Source organism: Lissotriton helveticus, chromosome 2_1, assembly GCF_964261635.1.
Source record: "Lissotriton helveticus chromosome 2_1, aLisHel1.1, whole genome shotgun sequence".
Classification (NCBI taxonomy): domain Eukaryota; kingdom Metazoa; phylum Chordata; class Amphibia; order Caudata; family Salamandridae; genus Lissotriton; species Lissotriton helveticus.
The window spans coordinates 693022406-693041162 of record NC_136059.1 but is presented as its reverse complement, the minus strand read 5'-3'; the positions used below and the strand labels follow the sequence as shown (position 1 = coordinate 693041162).

At 44.6% G+C, this 18757-nt stretch overlaps 1 protein-coding gene across 1 annotated transcript in view; it reads right to left on the bottom strand.

Annotated features, from left to right (window-relative positions):
* The window catches only part of FAM81B (family with sequence similarity 81 member B), a 563148-nt gene that overhangs the window by 305849 nt on the left and 238542 nt on the right, over positions 1-18757 (bottom strand). Inside the window, exons 4-5 of the mRNA XM_078675398.1 lie at positions 15894-16012; positions 14066-14195 (exon numbers count right to left, since the gene is read on the bottom strand). Of these exons, the coding sequence (XP_078531524.1) occupies positions 14066-14195; positions 15894-16012 (249 nt within the window). The remainder of the gene's footprint in view (positions 1-14065; positions 14196-15893; positions 16013-18757) is intronic.

The window sequence follows — 18757 nt, the reverse complement described above, 5'->3', positions numbered from 1 at the left end:
GCATGTGTTGGGGAGGCCCAGGGGTCTCCCCCTGTGTCCGAGCTGTGAGGCTGCGGGTAACCGGGGGTCCATGCGGACCCCCAAAGTCCAGCTCCGGGAGCTACTGTGAGCCAGAAGCTCCGACTCGATCCGGCTGTCTGAATCAAGCATCGTACTGGCTCGGTCAGAATTAGCCTCCATTGCACGCCACGGTTACCTTACGGCCGAGACGTACGGAGCGGTTCGGACCCGGAAACGATTCGGACGGAGATTTCGCACTTGTTCGCATTGTACTTCAACGTCCAGACCCGTGTACGAACCGGACGGAAATTCAGCCTCCGAATCCGACCCGCTATTGCCGAACCCGATTCAGAGCCCTTCCGACCGAGATTGGAATCGGCTCCTAAGTGTTACGCCTGCACAATGTTAAAGTGCCCTTTGTTTGTCAGAGTAAAAGTACTGTTTGCAACTGTGTATCTGTTCTAGAATCCAGAAGGTGAACATAAATACCATCTCCAAGCCATTTGTTTATGTCACTGCTTCCATCACCTACTTCATTTCAAATCCCTCCTTTGCTACTCAATCCCCTCATAGATACACTTTCAATCGCTCCAAGCCCCTTTGCAGCCCAGGGGTGGAGATTTCCATCCTATATTTGTCTTCAACTTCTTGGTACCTCCAATTCCTTTGAGCCAGCTGACCCTCTGTTTGGAAACGAATAAAAAGACAGCAGGCTCCTCTTGCTAACCTTAATAGAAAATAGACGTACAGACAAATCCCTGCACCAGACAAAATATCTAAACTCTCACAGGGCACTAACAGAACCCTCCATCATAACCCTAGTTCCAGAAAAGGTATATATATAGATTTATGTTATTGGCAACGTTGGTGTTAATGTTTTGGTACTGTCCATGTATTAGCACTCTTTTTTAACTCCTTTCTGAAGCCCAGTGCTTCATCCACCACAGACATTTCCCTTCTAGTTTGGCGATTCCTCTGCCACTGAAAAAGCAGACCATGACCTAATGCTTAAAAGGATATGCATCTCCAATACTCGGTGTTCGAATTTTTGTCTCAGATTGTGTGCATTTCTGTTTTGCCTCCAACAAGAGAGCAGCACACCCCATGCAGCTTGAGGTCACGCAGCAACAGGTGAAGTAATTGGGAGGCACAGTTCATTGAGTAGTATTAAAATAAGTCCAATGTCTTACATATAATAGTATGGTCTGGGCATAGGGTGACCAACTGGCATTGGTGCAAATTCAGGACGGTGAGTGTAAAAATTCAGGACAAAGGGTCAAAATTCAGGACACAAATTCAGGACAGGAGGTCAAAATTCAGGACAAAACTTCAGGACAATAGGTTAGTTGTACAGACAAATCAGAGGTCGTGCAATAGTATATAAGTAAGCCCAGCCATTTCCAAACATATTCAACCATTTGCAAACCTATCCATCATGTATCCTTCCATCTATCATTTCACTCATCCATCCCTTCATCCATCATTTCACTCATCCATCCACCCTTTCACCCTGTCCATCTGTACACTTATCCATCCGCTCTTCATCCCATCCATCCATTCACTCATCCATCCAGCCATTTACCCTTTCACCAATCCAGCCATCCTTTCACTTACTAATCCTTCCACCCATCCACTCTTTTAGTCATCCATCCTCCCTTTCTCTCTCCATTGACCTTTTCACTTAGCCAACCTTCCTTCCATCATCCATCCACCCACCCATCCATCCATCTACTCATCCACTCATGAATCCATCCATTGACCCTATCACTCATCCATCTATCATTTCATTCCTTCACACATCTATTCATCCTTTTGTCCATCTACACTGCCTTTTACTGACTCATCCATCCTTATATCCACCCTTTCACTTATACGTCCATGCATTCACCCTTGCACTTTTCAATCTATCCATCATTTCACTCATCCACCCACCCACCCATCATCCACCTAACCATCCACCCACCCACCCACCATCCACCCACCCATCCACTCATCCATCCTTTCACCCACCCACCCACTCACCCATCCTTTCACCCACCCACCCACCATTCACCAATCCACTCATCCATCCATCCTTTCACCCACCCACTCATCATCCATCCATCCTTTCACCCACCCCTCATCCATCCATCCTTTCACCCACCCACTCTCCATCCTTTCACCCACCCACTCTCCATCCATCCATCCTTTCACCCACCCACTCATCATCCATCCATCCTTCCCCTCATCATCCATCCATCCTTCCCCTCATCATCCATCCATCCTTCCACCCACCCACCATCCATCCTTCCCCTTATCATCCATCCATCCATCCACCCACTCATCATCCATCCATCCATCCTTCCCCTCATCATCCATCCATCCATCCTTCCCCTCATCATCCATCCATCCTTTCACCCACCCATCCATACATCCTTCCCCTCCATCCATCCCCTCAATCCATCCCCTCATCATCCATCCTTCCCCTCATCCATCCATCCTTCCCCTCATCCATCCTTCCTTTCATCCATCATCCATCCTTCCCCTCATCCACCCATCCTTCCCCTCCATCCATCCATCCATCCTTCCCCTCCATCCATCCCCTCATCCATCCATCCTTCCCCTCATCCATCCATCCTTTCATCCATCATCCATCCTTCCCCTCATCATCCATCCATCCTTTCACCAACCCCTCCATCCATCCATCCTCCCCATCATCATCCATCCATTTATCCTTCCCCTCATCATCCATCCATCCATGCTTCCCCTCATCATCCATCCATCCTTCCCCTCATCATCCATCTATCCTTCCCCTCATCATCCATCCTTCCCCTCATCCATCATCCAGCTACCCTTCCACCCATACATCCAGCTATTTACATTTTCTCTCATCCATCCTTCCCCTCACTCATCAATCCATCCATCCTCTCATTATCCCTTTATTCACTCTTTCATTCATCCATTTACCCTTTCACTAATTCATCCAGCCATCCACCCATCCCTTCACTTACTCACTCGCCCACCTTTCCATATTAATTTTGAGCTGAGCCCTTTTGAGAAGAGGCCCATCAAGAACTCCACTCTCGCTGCAGGAGCCATTCCAGGACTGGAACAGAATCCACCCAGGGCAGAGACATGATCCACCACAGGGGGGACAGGAGCCATCACAGGTGGGGTGGGGGGGGGGGCAGGAGCCATCACAGGGGGGGACAGGAGCCATCACAGGCGGGGGAGGGGGGACAGGTGCCATCACAGGAGGGGGAACAGGGTCCACCAGGGTGTGCACAGGGTTGGGCATGCAGTATTCTAGTATCATCTTGGGCTCCTCACCCCGTCCTGCACAAGACAAGGAAGACAGGCTCTCTGTCCAAAATGCCACCCCCACTGTGATGTACAGTACTTACAGGACTCTAAGAGAACTGATTGTCCTCCATACTTTGTTAATCAGTGTGGGTGCGATTGTGCCTTTTCTTTATTTTATTACATTATAAACTGCATGTTTGAAGAACCGAGGTTTGCTTACAATTTAGTGACAGTAATTAAGCTCTGTGAAGAGAACCAGGTGCTGCTTCGGTGTAATCTGGCAGAGTCTAGGATGTTTGGGGCCCTGGGCTGAGGGGAATGTGTGAGCCCCCTCTAAATAGCAGAGACATGATGCATTCAGGGCTGTGTGCATGTGACTAGATGCCCCTGCTCCTGAATCTGCAGCCCCTCCCTCTCAGTCACCTTCGAGCACCTCTTAACAGGTCATCAAGGGCTGGAGGTGTGAGGGTTGCCATCCCGCTGTGCCTCTCCAATGCTGCTGAGTATCTGAGGAGCTTTGGTGCAACATCGGAGTCAAGAAGGGAGGTGGGGGCAAGCTGTGCCGGCGTTAGGGTGGGGCAACCGGTGCCTTGTTAAAATGACGGACAAATGGCGTCCGTTAAAGAATCCTTCACGGACAACGGACAGACGGCCGAAATTACGGACTGTCCGTGAAATTTACGGACGGTTGGTCACCCTATCTGGGCAAGAGAGGGAAATAAACTGTTTCTTTTTCTATCGGTGTGTGCCTTCAAATTTTACAAATAAAGATTGGGAAATAAAAAGATCAAAGAATCAAAGAAAATTGTTTGTTTCAATATATTCTGCAAGAAGTAGGAAAACTTTGATTTGGAAAACTAATTTGTGTATTCCTTGCTAAATTGCGAGAAGTGCAAAAAGGTAAAATATGAGGTACAGAGGAAGTTGATTTAAGGCAAAAACCATAAGTGAGAAAGAAGTACAAAAATCAGAAAAGGACTGGGCTTGGGTGAATTACATGGAGGTCTCCCTCTGCTTCAGAAAAGAGGGGGTGGGAGGAGTGTAAAAACAGATCTTCAAAGTTAGGTGAATAAATCAATGTTAAGCTCATTGGTGTTTTGCGCATTGATATTCATTTTATTTCGGATCACTTCTTGCCTCTCTGACCAAACTGGCAATTAACACCAAGAGGTCAACATAGGCTTCCATCAGCTTGAACTAAACCTTTAAAGGAAGAGATTTAAGTATCCATATAAATCCATGCTGAACCCAGGATCAAACATTGAAACCTTTTCGTTCCCAGTGAACAAAAATATCAAATTCAACTCATCCCTGTTACAGTGTGAGAGATTAACTGGGCAGGTAGGAAATAGGGAGTGTTGGGGTATGACCATCTTGTCAGAACACCGAGATGGTGATGGTGACATTGCACATCCAGGCAGCGGGTCCAACAAGCTACATTCCAGCGCCCGCTCACCATAATCTCATTCTTCCACCAGGGAAACGCCCGGTGCCTGCTACGGCCAGTCTGGCCCTGCCCTGCGACCCCCTGGCACTGCCACTCCAACTCCTGGGCTAGGTATGGACAGACTACCCATGGCTTGCATTGAGCATTCCCCCTGGGCGATTCTTAAACAGTGTACAGAAAAGAAAGGCCCTGCGCTTCGAAGGGGTTAAGTCATTTCAGAACACATGTGAAATCATTCTGTGCAGCGGAGAATACAGTTCGTGGAAAGTTCATGTACCTTATTAATTACACTACAGTTGGATCCTCACTTCAAGCAATAAGCTAGCAGCTTTGATTGCATGACACCTGTTTGTGCCGCTCACCTCTCAATATTCAGGTAAAGGTTCAGCATGCATTATTTAGTATATTACCTGATAGTGATGCTTCCCATACGCTTTCACACACCACCTAGCGGTGCCAAGCAATTAGCAGCCCAACCTGTCTGTCCTATTTAGGGCTGCCCTCCATATCGGACTCTGCGTGGTTCTTTTCTCAAGAGGCCTTCTCAGACTTAGCACATGCTCCCTCACTCCAAAGTAGAGCCCTGCATTGCTTTTCTTTCAGTCCTATGCCCCCCTTGGTCCCTTTTTTAGGGTCTAGCCTGCAAGACCATGCTCTAGCGCATACGTCTCACTTGTGAGGCACTCTTGTATCCAAAAAGGTCTTGGAACTTGCCTGTTGCTTACCCATTTGTTCCAATCTTCCCCACCCCAATCCACCCCATCCGAATCCGCCCCACTCCAATCCGCCTCATTCCTATCCAAAACAATCTGCCCCATTCCAATCCATCCTACTCCAATCTGCCGCACCCCTACTCAAAACAATCTATCCCACTCCAATCTGCTCACACCAGTCTGCTCCACACCACTCCAAAACAATGTGCCCAACTCAATACAAAACAATCTGCCCCACTCCAATCCAAAACAATCTGCCCCACTCCAATCAGCCTCACTCCAATCCAAAACAATCCGCCCGACTCAAATCCTATCCACCCCATCCCAATCTAATCCAAACCACCTCACTCCACTCCAATCCACCCTACACCAATCCAATCCACCCCCAAACAGCCAGACCCAATCTGACCCAATAGAACCCACCTCACTCCAGTCCAATCTTCCCAATTCCCTCCCCAATCCACCCGACTCCAATCCAACCCACCAAAATTCACCCCACTCCAATCTGAAAATATCTGCCCCACTCCAGTCCACCCCACCCCAGTCCACCCCACCCCAATCCAATCCACCTCAATCCAATCCTCTCCACTGAATCCAATCCACCTCACCTCACTCCAATCCACCCCACTCCAATCAAATCCACCACACTGCAATCCAATCTACTCTACTCCAATCCAATCCAACCCCCACACCGTGCCAATCCAATCCACCCCACTTCAATTCACCTCACTCCGTTCCACCCCACTCCACTCCAGTCCACCCCACCCCACTCTAATCCAATCCACCCCACTCCAATGGACCCCACCTTACTTCAGTCCACCCCAGTCCACCCCAATCCAATCCACTCCACCCCACTCCAATCTAATACACCCCTTTACCATCCTCCCCACTCCATTGCAGTCTCCACTCTACTCCAATCCTCCCCAATCTACCCCAATTCAATCCACCCCACCCCACTCAATCCAATTCATACAGTCCACCCTCTCCAATCCACCCTACTCCAATCCATCCCCCGCAATCCACCCTACTCCACCCCACTCCAATCACATCCACCCCTCCAGTCCAGTCCAATCCACCCCCCACTCAAATTCACCCCACTCCAAACCACTTTGCTCCAATCCACCACAGCCCACTCCAATCCAAGCCAAGCCACCACACTCCAATCCAAGCCACCCCATCCAGTCCGCCCACTCCAATCCACCTCACCCACTTCACTCCGTCCAATCCACTCTACCCCATCCAATCCACCCCAAGCCAATCCAGCCCAATCTAATCTACCCCACTCCAATCCACCGTACCCCAATCCAATTGATCCCACTCCCTCCAAAATCCACCCACTCCAGTCCAATCCACCACATTCTCGTCACACCACTCCAAAACAATCTGCCCCACTCAATACCAATCAATCCACCCCATTTATATCCAAAATAATCTGCCCCGCTCCAATACATAACAATGTGCCTCACTCCAATCTGCCCCACTCCATTCCAAACCAATCTGCCCTGCTCCAATCCAAAACAATCTGCCCCACTCCAATCAGCCCCAGTCCAATTAATAACAATCTGCCCCACTCCAATTCACAACATTCTGCCACACTCTAATCTGCCACACTCCAATCTAAACCAATCCACCCCACTCAAATCCACCCCACTCAAATCCAATCCACCTCACCTCACTTCACCCAAATACAATCCATCTCACTCCAGGCCATTCCAGCTCACTCCAATCCAATCCACTACACCCTGCGCCAAACCAATTCAGCCAAATACAATCTACCCCAATCCAAACCACCACACTCCCTCCCCAATCCACCCCACTTCAATTCAAACCACCACAATCCTCCCCACTCCAGTCCACCTCACCTCACCCCAATCCACCCCACCCCAATCCAATCCACCTCAATCCAATGCACTCCACTGGATCCAATCTTCCTCACTCCAATCCACTCCACCACACTCCAATCCACCACGGTGCAATCCAATCTACTCTACTATAATCAAACCCCACCCTGTGCCAATCTAATCCGTCCCACTTCATTTCTCCTCACTCCACTCCATTCCACCCCACTCCAGTCCACCCAACTCCAGGCCACAAAACCCTAATCCAACCCAACACAACCCAACACAACTCACCCCATTTCAATCCACTCCACCCCAATCCACCCCACTCTAATCTTATATGCCCCAATCCACTCCACCCCAATCCACCCCACTCTAATCTTATATGCCCCAATCCATCCCGCCCTACTCCAATCTATCCCACTCTATACCAATCCAATCCACCCACCCCAGTTCAGTGCACCCCACTCAATCTAATCCATACAGCCCACCACAGCCCAATCTACCCCACTCCAATCTACCCTACTCCAATACACACCACACTGCAATACACCCCACTCCACCCCACCCTAATCCAATCCACCCCCTCTAGTCTAGTCCACACGCCTCCATTCCACTCTAAATCACCCCACTCCAAACCACCCTACTCTAATCCAATCCAACCCACCCTGTTTCAATCCATCCCACCACTTTCCAATCCAACCCACCCCATCCACTCCACCCACTCCAAAACACCCCACACCACCTCACTTAAACCAATCCACTCTACCCTAATCCAATCTACTTCCAATTCTATCCAGCTCACTACCTCAATCCACTCCACCCTATTCCTCCCCACTCCACTCGACGCCACTCCACATCATGACACTGCACTTAAAACACTTTCTACCGATGAACCACTGAACTCCACTCCCTTCTACTCAACTCTATGGCACTCTACTCCCCCGATTACACTCTACAACACTCTACTCCAACAAATCAAGCCCACTTTACTCTAGGACACTCCACCCCACTAACTTTTAGCCATGCTGAACAGCAGCCACACTGGTGTACAACATGACAAAAACACATTTCCAAAGCCAATAGCCCTTGTACAGGCGAGACCCATTGGATTTGCTTGTGCTTGTAAACTCCTGTCTGAGGCCCAATAGAATGCAGCCAAAACAGCTACTAAGGACAAGTGCCACACAAATTATCCTGGCAGACGAACTCAAGGACAGCTCAGGTAAAGAGTGGGGCTCAGGGTGACCTGAGTTGACAGGGAAAGAAAAGGGTACATTATGTATGCACAACTTTGAAACCTCAACTACATAAAAAGCTGCCAGAAGAGTTTGGCTTGCTGTCTTAAGCCAGCTCAGTTGGACAAAGCTCCTGCGGAAGAGAACTGATGGTAATACCTTTTTGCTAATTGTTAAAATATAAACATTAGTGCCTAATCCATTTTACTCATCATTAACAGACATTGACACAATGTTATTGCACCCCAATTAAACACTTCTGGCTCTGGCAAATAAGGATTATGATTCTTGCCATATTGAGAAAAACCATGCCAGGGTGTGATGATGCCCAGACCTGATTTAATTCTACTGGCCCTGGCAGCTGTAAACATGGAATATGGTACCTCTTATTTGTCAACACAAAATCTTGGAAAGTATGCCCTGTGTTGCTGCGTGTGGGCTTCACATGTGACTCTGCTGGCTTGCTCGTCCACTTTTCAGAGTGTTCTGAATTTTAAAATGTGCAATTGTGTATGCTGCATAAAAACCAATCCTTACTGTGTAGTTACTCACCTATTGTAGGATATGTGCTGATATCAAAGCATTTCTGGCAATGCAAACACTAGCCAGTTAAAATTATAACAATTCTTCCTGAGATGTTCACATGCTTTGCAGCAGAAATGAAGCACAACATTGAAGGAACAGTCCCATTTTAATATAGCATAATTGTTAACAAGTTCAGACACAGTCCTGCTGAATGTATAAACACTGGTAGCAGGTACCGTTGGTGCCTGTAAGACAAGTCTGAGGTATGTCTGTGGAAAATGTAGCAACACTATAGGCATATACAAATACAAACAACATTAGATATCAACATTGTTGAAAGGTGCAGGAAAGGCCATTCTTGAGAGGCTTGGATTCCACCTGTTCATTGAAAGCACAGACTTTAGGAAGCATACACAATTGTAAGCCCTCAAGAATGTAAAGCACATAGAGACGAAAGGGATGGTTTCTGCTACATCTATATAAGCAGCAGTTGCTGCAGTCTACTTTTATATCCCTTGCCTCAACATTTTCTGCATTTTAACCCAAACATGATGTTCAATGTAGAGTTGCTGATAGATTGATTTTAATAGCTACTGATCTACTGAGGAATATCCATTTGATTCCAGACACACTTCAAAACCTGCTCCCAATGCAACCTGTTTTGTTGGTATCTGCTGTGTTTATTGGTTTCAAGTTGCTCTTTTCATTTAGAAAGCAGACTGGTTTTATATGTTCTTGCTTGCCATTAAATATTTGCAACATATATAATGGCTAACCTCTCTAACCATTGCCATTACTTACTCACCAATGTATGTTGTTTCTAGATTTACCCTTGAATTTTTCCAATACAATTACTCTCATGCCAATTATGACCATCCAGTGTACAGCCTGTTAATATTGTCAAACTCTACATGGTCATCAAATCCTACCCCCCTTACTGGAGAGCAGGTATGACAAGCACGTCATCTGTTGCTAATTGCCTGTGTTTTAATGGTTTAGAAAGGAGAAACAAGTAATGAGAGGCAGGAACTGAAAGTGAAAGGTAAAGTGGAAGGGAGGAAGAGAGGAGGAAGATATTCAGAGAAAAAGATAGAAATGATGGAGGAAGAGCAACTGTGCACAAGAGGTGAAAGTAATGATGGTGAATAGGATTAAAATCATAGGAAATGAGGAGAGGAAGTGACGGGAGCAATAGCAGAGATACTGAGAGAGAGAGAGAGAGAGAGAGAGAGAGAGAGAGAGAGAGAGAGAATGAACAAGATGGAGGTAAAAACAAGAGAGTGATAGTTCAAAGGAGATAGAAGAACAAAGAAAGGCTGGGAGAAGAAGGTATAGAGGTGTTATGGTTAGGGAAGGGAGGTGTGGATTCCAAAAATGAATGAGAGAACAGAAGAGGAATGATCAGAAAAGGAGATAGGGACATTCTTGTATAATGAAACAGGTGTGGTATAATGCACCATTTTCCATATTTTCGTTTTGAAAAAAATGTATTTGGTGAGAACTCTCCCTAAGCTCCCCTTGTAGCTGTTGGGATAACTCACTGTACTCAGTCAGCATGGTGGCTGGTATGTCATCATTTGCCAGAGCTGCTTTTGGTTCCCAGTCCAGCCCTGACTGGCCTCAGAAGTGGAACATTCAATGCCAAGAACACAGGTGTAGCTTGCCCTTTTGGGCATCGTGGTGCCACCCTCCATGTTTGCATGTTTGAAAACAAATAGACCTTAACTGGCAGCTGAAGTAATAAAAACGCTTTTAAATGTAGTTTGTGAATGTGCTTGTGGGTAAGAGTGTTGCCATGAGAGCGAAAACTATGTGCGGGCAGTTGTTCTGTGTGTGTCAGCATGTATGTGGGTGTGTCAGAGAGACTCACCAACAGATAGTGAGTGAGCATGAGTGAGAGTAAGAGCGACTGCAGGTGAGTGAGAGTGGGTGAGTGAGAATGTATTAACAAGAATACATGTGAGGGAGTGATAGAGATTGTGAGTTACAGTGAGTGAGTGTAACCACAAGTGAGAATGAATGAATCAGTGAGAGAGGAAGTGAGAGTTACTTAGAATAGGGTAAAAGAGAGTGTGAGTATGAATAAATCAGAGTACGAATGGATGACAATGAGTGCAAATGAGTGCAAGAAAGTGAGAATGAATGAGGGCAAATGAGTGACAGCACGTGTCAATAAATGAGAATGAGTGTGAGTGAGGGAATACACACAAGGGAGACTGGGAATGTAGTGTTAAGCTTGTGAGTCTTGGATATGCCCAGACATACCCAAGAGATTCTTGGCTTAGACAGGCACCCATGGCAAAATACTTGTGGTGGTGTCCTGAAAGCAATTCTGATCACTGCAGACACCTTTGATAAATTACTTACACTGTCATATTATAAACCTTGGCGTAATTAGTTCATGATTAAATACTGTGGTTGGCATACTACACATAATTCCTGACATATGGGTAGGCTGTCCGGTTTTAAATTTAACCTATAATAACTGATAAAACCCCACAGGAAGGGAAATAGCCCTCACCAGTTTCAACATATAAACACTGAAAAAAACCCCTGCACAACCAAAACTAAATACCATTCAAAGAAAGGAAAAGGAGAGTAAAAGTAATTTTTATTTCTTCCTGAATGAGCAAATACAATGTATCTTTGTTATATAAGGAATCCGTAAGAAAGACTGAGCTAACATTATTCTGCTTGAGTTTTGTTGTTTAGGGATGTCACTAAAATATTGTTTCTTTATCTTTTTGTTTTGAGGTCTTTGGTCTAAAGATACATGATGTTAGAAGCAGGTTTTAGGTGTTTATTTTATAAACTGTAGAGATTCAGGAAATATCTAAATCATATTTGATTTGTTTGCTACGTTTGAGTCTTTCACTGATAGGAAAAATGTTGGTTTCATAAGAATCTTTCCAATATGTACCATCACATTTACCCACAGAGGATGGGTAAAAACCCTTGATACATCAGCCCCCTTTTCTAGTGAGTCAGTATTGATAGTAGGTGAATTGCCAAACACCCCAGGCTTTAAACATTCAAAGCAAGGTATAGTGAAAGGTATATGTGAAAAGAGCGCAGTCACAAAGCATCTGGGATACTGGTGATAGCATGACACCAGACTTTTGGGAAACATGGAATGCAGTGTCACTTGGGATGCTGCTGCAAAAAGTTCTTACCAAGTTCAACAAAGATTGGAGTGATATTGTTTGTAATTGCAGTGATTCAGCTACATATATGAAAAAGTTGTGTGATGACCTGTCAAAATCAATACCTGAGCTGGAGTGCTTCCCTGTAAGACATCCTTGCCACTAGCACATTGGAGGTGATACCTGGCATAGGAGAGGACAACAGTGACGGGTGGGGGCAACCATGTTAAAATGCTGGTCTTGAAATGCTAGAGATAACTTTAAGTGTAGTGGGGGCCAGGAGCACACTTTGAAACAATGTGGTCGATTGGCTTAGCAAACAATATAAAAAATGAATATTTAATGAGAGCCCACTTAGAGACCTAAGCCTTTTTAGCTAATATATTTGAAAAATGTGCTTTACAATGCACTATTTTCCCCAATATTTAAAAACATTTTTTCAGCCTCAGAACCCCTCTGCACGCCCTGTAGAAGAGGGTTGGCTCCTTTGCTTCCCTAGCTTCAATTCGGAGCAAGCATTGTTTCCCACTACTTTCTAAGATCATGTCAGAACCTTAATATAGGTGGTATCTAAAACGGACATTTGTTTGTGTTGCATGTTCACATTAATGAAGCAGTTATTATTGAAAGTCAGTGGTGCCAATGATTATGATGACCTCAGGATTAAGGTCCCATGACATCACCTCCTGTAAAGATTCAGGGCTAAATGTCATATTATGCCACTTTCTGTGATATCATTAAAATCAAAGGGTGTGTGATGTCAGTTCCGCCACCCCTAGCATTTTGGTGAATTGACGCCCATGACCCATCACAAATCACACACATAAGTACTGCTGGTGTCCACTTGCACCCACAAGCACAAACTAAGCACTTAACTTATCACTGGTGTTCAATATTTTCCTTCAACAAGTTTAATACAACTGTGTCATATTTTTATTTCCAGTATTGGCGTGGCCTCATTCTTGGTATGTTTGGTGCACCATTCACCTCATTATCAGTTCTCCTCCTATGTACTGTCTAGGTTTATTTAGATAATATACGCACAAATGTACTAACGTGTTAATACACAAGCTATTGCATTTCAGGTTTACTCGTCTTCTCCTTGCTTTTATAATAGTTGCTCTTGCCATGCTAAAGTGGACATCGTCTGTTTGCTTTTTTCTTAACATGAACTTTTTTTCAAATTAGGAAAACAAAAACGACTTTTAAAAACTGGTAGATGAACAGTTTGTGAACCTCTGTCCTTGCTCAGATGGACTCCCTGAATATTTATGAAAATAGACAAACGTAAATGGAAAGCAAAGTTTTTGGCAGTAGTTGATGCTATCCGTGTGAGCACGGGTGCACATTAGTGATTAACACTTGTGGTCTGTGGGGCTAACTCGCATTAAAGAGCTGACGGCCTGAGAACGAATGGGCAGAAGTTGTGTAATAAATAGTACCTCCAAGGCCTCTTGCATAGGGTCAATCATTCTAGTGGGGCGATGAATGTAAATGAATGTACCTCATCTGTGGGTTCAGAGATCTGGGGAGGCAAGGGGTGATGGAAGTGGTTGGCTGCAGCACCTGTGTGTGGACAGATGGCATTTTGGTCTACGTAAAATACTTGAGTAATTTAAACACTGTATTAAGATTTAAACATGTAAAAGAAATGCTAAAGAACACAGGTTTATTCTTTATGTCTTGAACAAAGTAGGTTTGGTAGCAACCACTAAATAAAGTTGTCTTGGATTCTTATCAGCTGCATTCTCTCTATTTGTAGGACATCCATCACTAACTACCATCAGAGGACAGGATGCTGAGCTATGACGATCAGAACAGACGAGACAGGAAGAGCACTTGGGGATCAGAATTCCTCTTTGATGTGTCCGAACCTCACCTTCATGTCTGACTCCTTGGCGTGCAGCTCCAGGGCAGCCCGGAGGCTGTGGACCTCCTTTTCTTGCTGCTTCATCTCCTGCCTGGCTAGGGTTAGGTCACCGGACAATTTCGAAATACTTGCGTCACATCTAGAATTGAAAGTAAACCAAACTTCTTACGACTGACATTGATACTGACTCTGTTTTGAACTTACCATTTAAATGTGATTTCTTCTTGTTACAGACTGGGAAATTGGCACACGAGTGCAATACTAACAATTAAAAAAGACACACAAAAGCAATACAAACAAATCTGCAAAAAACTAAAACTGCAACAAACAAAACAGTCTTGAGAGAGTCCTGTGGTCGTGTGAATAAAAAAATGGAGCCATCGAATTAGTCGAGATGGACCTATTTCTTTTAGGCTGCCTTGCTCCTGTGGGAGTGAGAGGCTCCTATGAGTCCCACGGGAGTTTGCTCTCTGATTGGCTGGCTGCAACATGAACAGAAATGTTTCAGATACCATGTCCTGACAATTTTTTAACATGAAGTATAAGGAGACATGGTACGGGTACCTGATCCCCTAAAACATGTGGGTGGTCACAGAGGAATCCTGCCAGGCCCAAATTAAAAAAACACAAAAGACAATTGTGGGGTTTTCTTCGATTGTGCGGGTGTCGGGTGCCAGTAAGACTCCTGGACTGCCACTGGAGTCCCACGGCTGCTTGGCTCCAGGCCCCAGTCTCTAGCCTAAAGCAAGATTCTGACATCTGGAATGAGGAGCAGGGCATCAACAATCTACACAATTATTTTCAAATCTTAAGCTTCAAAAGTTGGGAATATATCCTAGAATAAAAACATAGCTATGTGATGCCAACATATACTATTAGGAATACTAGTGATTTTGGTCACACAGCAATATCAACTACTCCAAACCGCAAAATGTGTCAAATATAATGTGAGCCTTTATATTTATGTAGTAAAATTTTAACACACACCATGGGGCAGATTTACAAGCCCCTTGCGCTGCCGGTGCATCACGTTACGCGACGCACCGGTGGCGCAGCCTGCTAAGTGATATTTACAAGAACAGGTAAAGTCACCCTGTGTGACTTAACCTGTGCTAGTAAATATCGCCCCTATTCAGGTAACACTTTGCGTGTTAGGGGCGTGACATGGGTGTTTTGCTTGGGTGTTCCCATGCAACACCCAAGTCCACTGATGCATTTTCATATTTATGAGAAATCGTAAACCTGGAAATGCTTCAGAATGTTACGCCATCCTTGGGGTTGCGTAGCAAGGTGCAACGAGGATACATTTTGCATTTCTCCTCGTTTTCTTCCTCTTTCAATGCGTGCTGCATTCTACAGCACAAATTGGATGAGGAAATCACCTAAATTGATTGTTTTTCTGCAGGAAGGTGTCCCTTCCTGCACAAAAACAATCTCCCAATGACGCAGGCATCTTTGCACCATGATGCAAGGGTGCCTGCGCCGGCGCATGGCAGCAGTTTGTGCGCCAATGCGCAGGGGTAGCACAGAGATGTAACATATTGTTGTAAATATGTTGCATCTCTATGCTTCGAAACTAACAATGCGCGGTGCAGCAAAATGACTTTCAGCACCGCACTGAGTTAGTTTCTTGTAGATCTGCCCCCATATGTTTTATTTATGAGCTCTCTTTTAAATTTCGCATTTGGCTTGCTGAAAATTGATGACTTGGGCTCTGCTATATAATACTTTATATAAAGGGAGACAACAATTTGACGCCAACCAAAGGTATTTTAAAAGACAAGCAAAACGAAAAAGATGATATGATTATGATTGACATACTATCCATTATACAGACCTAGCTACTCTTCCACGTAGGTCTCCGATCCCAGAGATGTGTTTGTGGTCCAGGGTTTGCACAGCAAAACTGGTTCCAGTGGTCACACCATCCCTGGTCCGTATTTGTTCTTCCAAGGCCTGCGGGTATCAAGTTAGAGAGTTGTAATTCACAATAAAAGACTATATTATTTGGAATCTAGTTACTAAGAGATGAATACGTTGACTATTAACAACCCACATCGCTCTTGGGTTAAACCTCATAACATAAAATACGATTTGTCTTAATTATTTCATGTATCCAAAGGCAAGCTGCAACAAAGAACCAGTTATGTACAAGCACACAGCAATTAAATCCTCCATATCCCTTCACCTAAAATATTTTCTCATTTGCCTTCTAACTATTTACTCCATAATGGGACATCAAAGCCCTTTTGTATTTGTGCTTTTCTTTTATTCAGAACATTTCTAACTATGCAGTTTGTCTGGCTCCTTATCATCTTCCCTCTGTTGGAGAAACGAAAGGGATTCACATGTTTAGGTATCCATTTGATACCTTTCAGTGCTGAAATAATTTTGTAAATCCAAATAGCCAAGACGTGGACATTCCTTGTCGTGGTGAGCCTCAGCTAGGCCTACCAGTGCTAGGGGTTCACCCTTCTCTGCACAAAGTCCTCAGACCAATAGAAAGCAGTTGGCACGGAAACTGGAATATAAAGTACAATATTTATTAAACCTCATGAGGTGGAACTACATTCACACAACACCCTTCGGTAATGTATGAGGTAGCACCCCGAACAGAAGGTGCATGGACCTTTTATACCCACACACAGTGGCTCAAAAGAATGCGGTACAAGTACAAGAAGGTTTTAGGTAAATATAAGGTCAAACAGAAAATGTACAATCAACAAGTGGGAGGAGCTAACAGTTGCTAATTCTAGTAAACACATCCTGACAGGTCCAGACTATAGCAGCTGCATAGACAGCTGCAAGCTCAACTGAGTATGTGCAAATCAGAGGAGGCTAAATATGTTTTGTTACTAGGCAGAGTACAATAGCAGACGACAGAAAAATAGGACAGAGCACATGGTGAGCACGTGGCAGCACATGGCATACAAAATGGCTTCCAAATCCAAGATGGCTTCAGCTAGATGCTAACCCCGATCGCTGCCAAATTACAACAGACAACCCTTTTAGCATTAGCTGAAGACATTAGTTAATTTGGGATAATCTAAGTATGCATCCTGTATATTAATTTGCATAAGATCAGTCCTTTCTTTATTCAGCATTTGTTGTGTTTTTATCACTGCAACATTTCTCTTAGCAGGTGTACAAGCAGTAAGGAACATAGAGCAAAGCATGGGACCACATTGTATACATGCACAGCATGTAAATAGTATCGCCAGCAGTATACATAAAATAGTCAGTAGCTACCAGCCCCAAGTGACAAAGAGTGCCCAGAACCAACTCGAAAAAGTCCATGTACCAGTCTCTGTGTGAATCTCTGCAGCGATTTTATGCAGTTTTGATATTGCATGATATACTGAAGGTGAGTGATCCTGTATAAAAACACAACAGCTGCTGCCGATGATGCGACATGCACCACCTTGATCAGCTAGAATCACATCAAGAACCATACGATTTCGGAGTGCTACAATTCTTGCAATTTGCAGTTCTTCTGTAATGTTCCCAAGTGCCATAGCTGTCTGATTGGTAACAGCTTCCACAACACGAGTAAATCGCTTTATCTTTCTACTGTTCAATGCAGCACCCACAAAGAAAAACTAGCCCAAATTAAAGTTGACATATTGTTGCAAAGTGGTGTCAGTCTGATCAACCTCATCTGTACTTATTGTTCTTTTGTATCTGTTCTTAGAGATATCGTTGTACAGTTTGAAATCACGGTGATATGATGGAGGAGCCAGGAACACAGGGGGTAACAGAAAGGATACATAACACACCCCGGACCATCCAATTGGGAGTTGAAAATACCCCTTATTACCACATACGAAATATGTATTATGCGACTATGTAAAACTACTATTATTAGCACCTTCAATAGTTAATGTCACAGTACACTAACTCCTTCCCACTGGAATTTTCCCAATACTGTCTATACATAAATCTGCTTTAGCTCTGGTCACAGAAATTACAAATGGTCCAGTTTTCATTATAGTTCTTGTGTTCGTGAAAGCATATGGTGCAGAATTATTGTCCGGTCGATACTCTTCCCATTCCCAATTAGTTCCTTTAGCTTGAGGGTAACCATCTTCATCAGGGTAACAAACTTTATTAAGATGATAGTTAATCCTTTCAACTGTTGCTTTCTTTGAAGCAATCAAAAGCCCAAACCAAGCTTGACAAGAACCATTGTGTGAAAGAGGAAGAGGAATAAAAGGAGTTCCCCCTTTCTTTTGGTGAGCAGGTATCATCCCACACATCCAACAGTCGGTGGTTTTTGTGGCATTATGCGTATGATGCAACATCTGAATAAATGTGTTATTTAGGTAGGATTGTCGATGCTTCTGCTCATGGAAGGGAAGCGTAAAGTAATGATGCTCAACTGGTGCAGGAGTAGTGGCAATCAGCAATTGTCGAGCAGGAGCCATAGTCTCTACAAACCAAGTTATTGCTGCTATAGCCACCATAGCAACAACAAATCCTACAGCACAAATGATCTTCTTATTACAGATCTTAGCAACAGTTGATCTTTCAGCAGGCATGATCACTTCGTCGTTAAAACAATCGTCGGAGCTCTTATACCTGGGCAGCCGTTGATTTCTTCACCGAGGGTCAAGACGGGTGTCACTACACAGGACTGATTCCACCCCTTGCCACTTCGGCGCTCCGTTTCACCAACCCAGGGCGGTTGCTCAACCAGTCTTT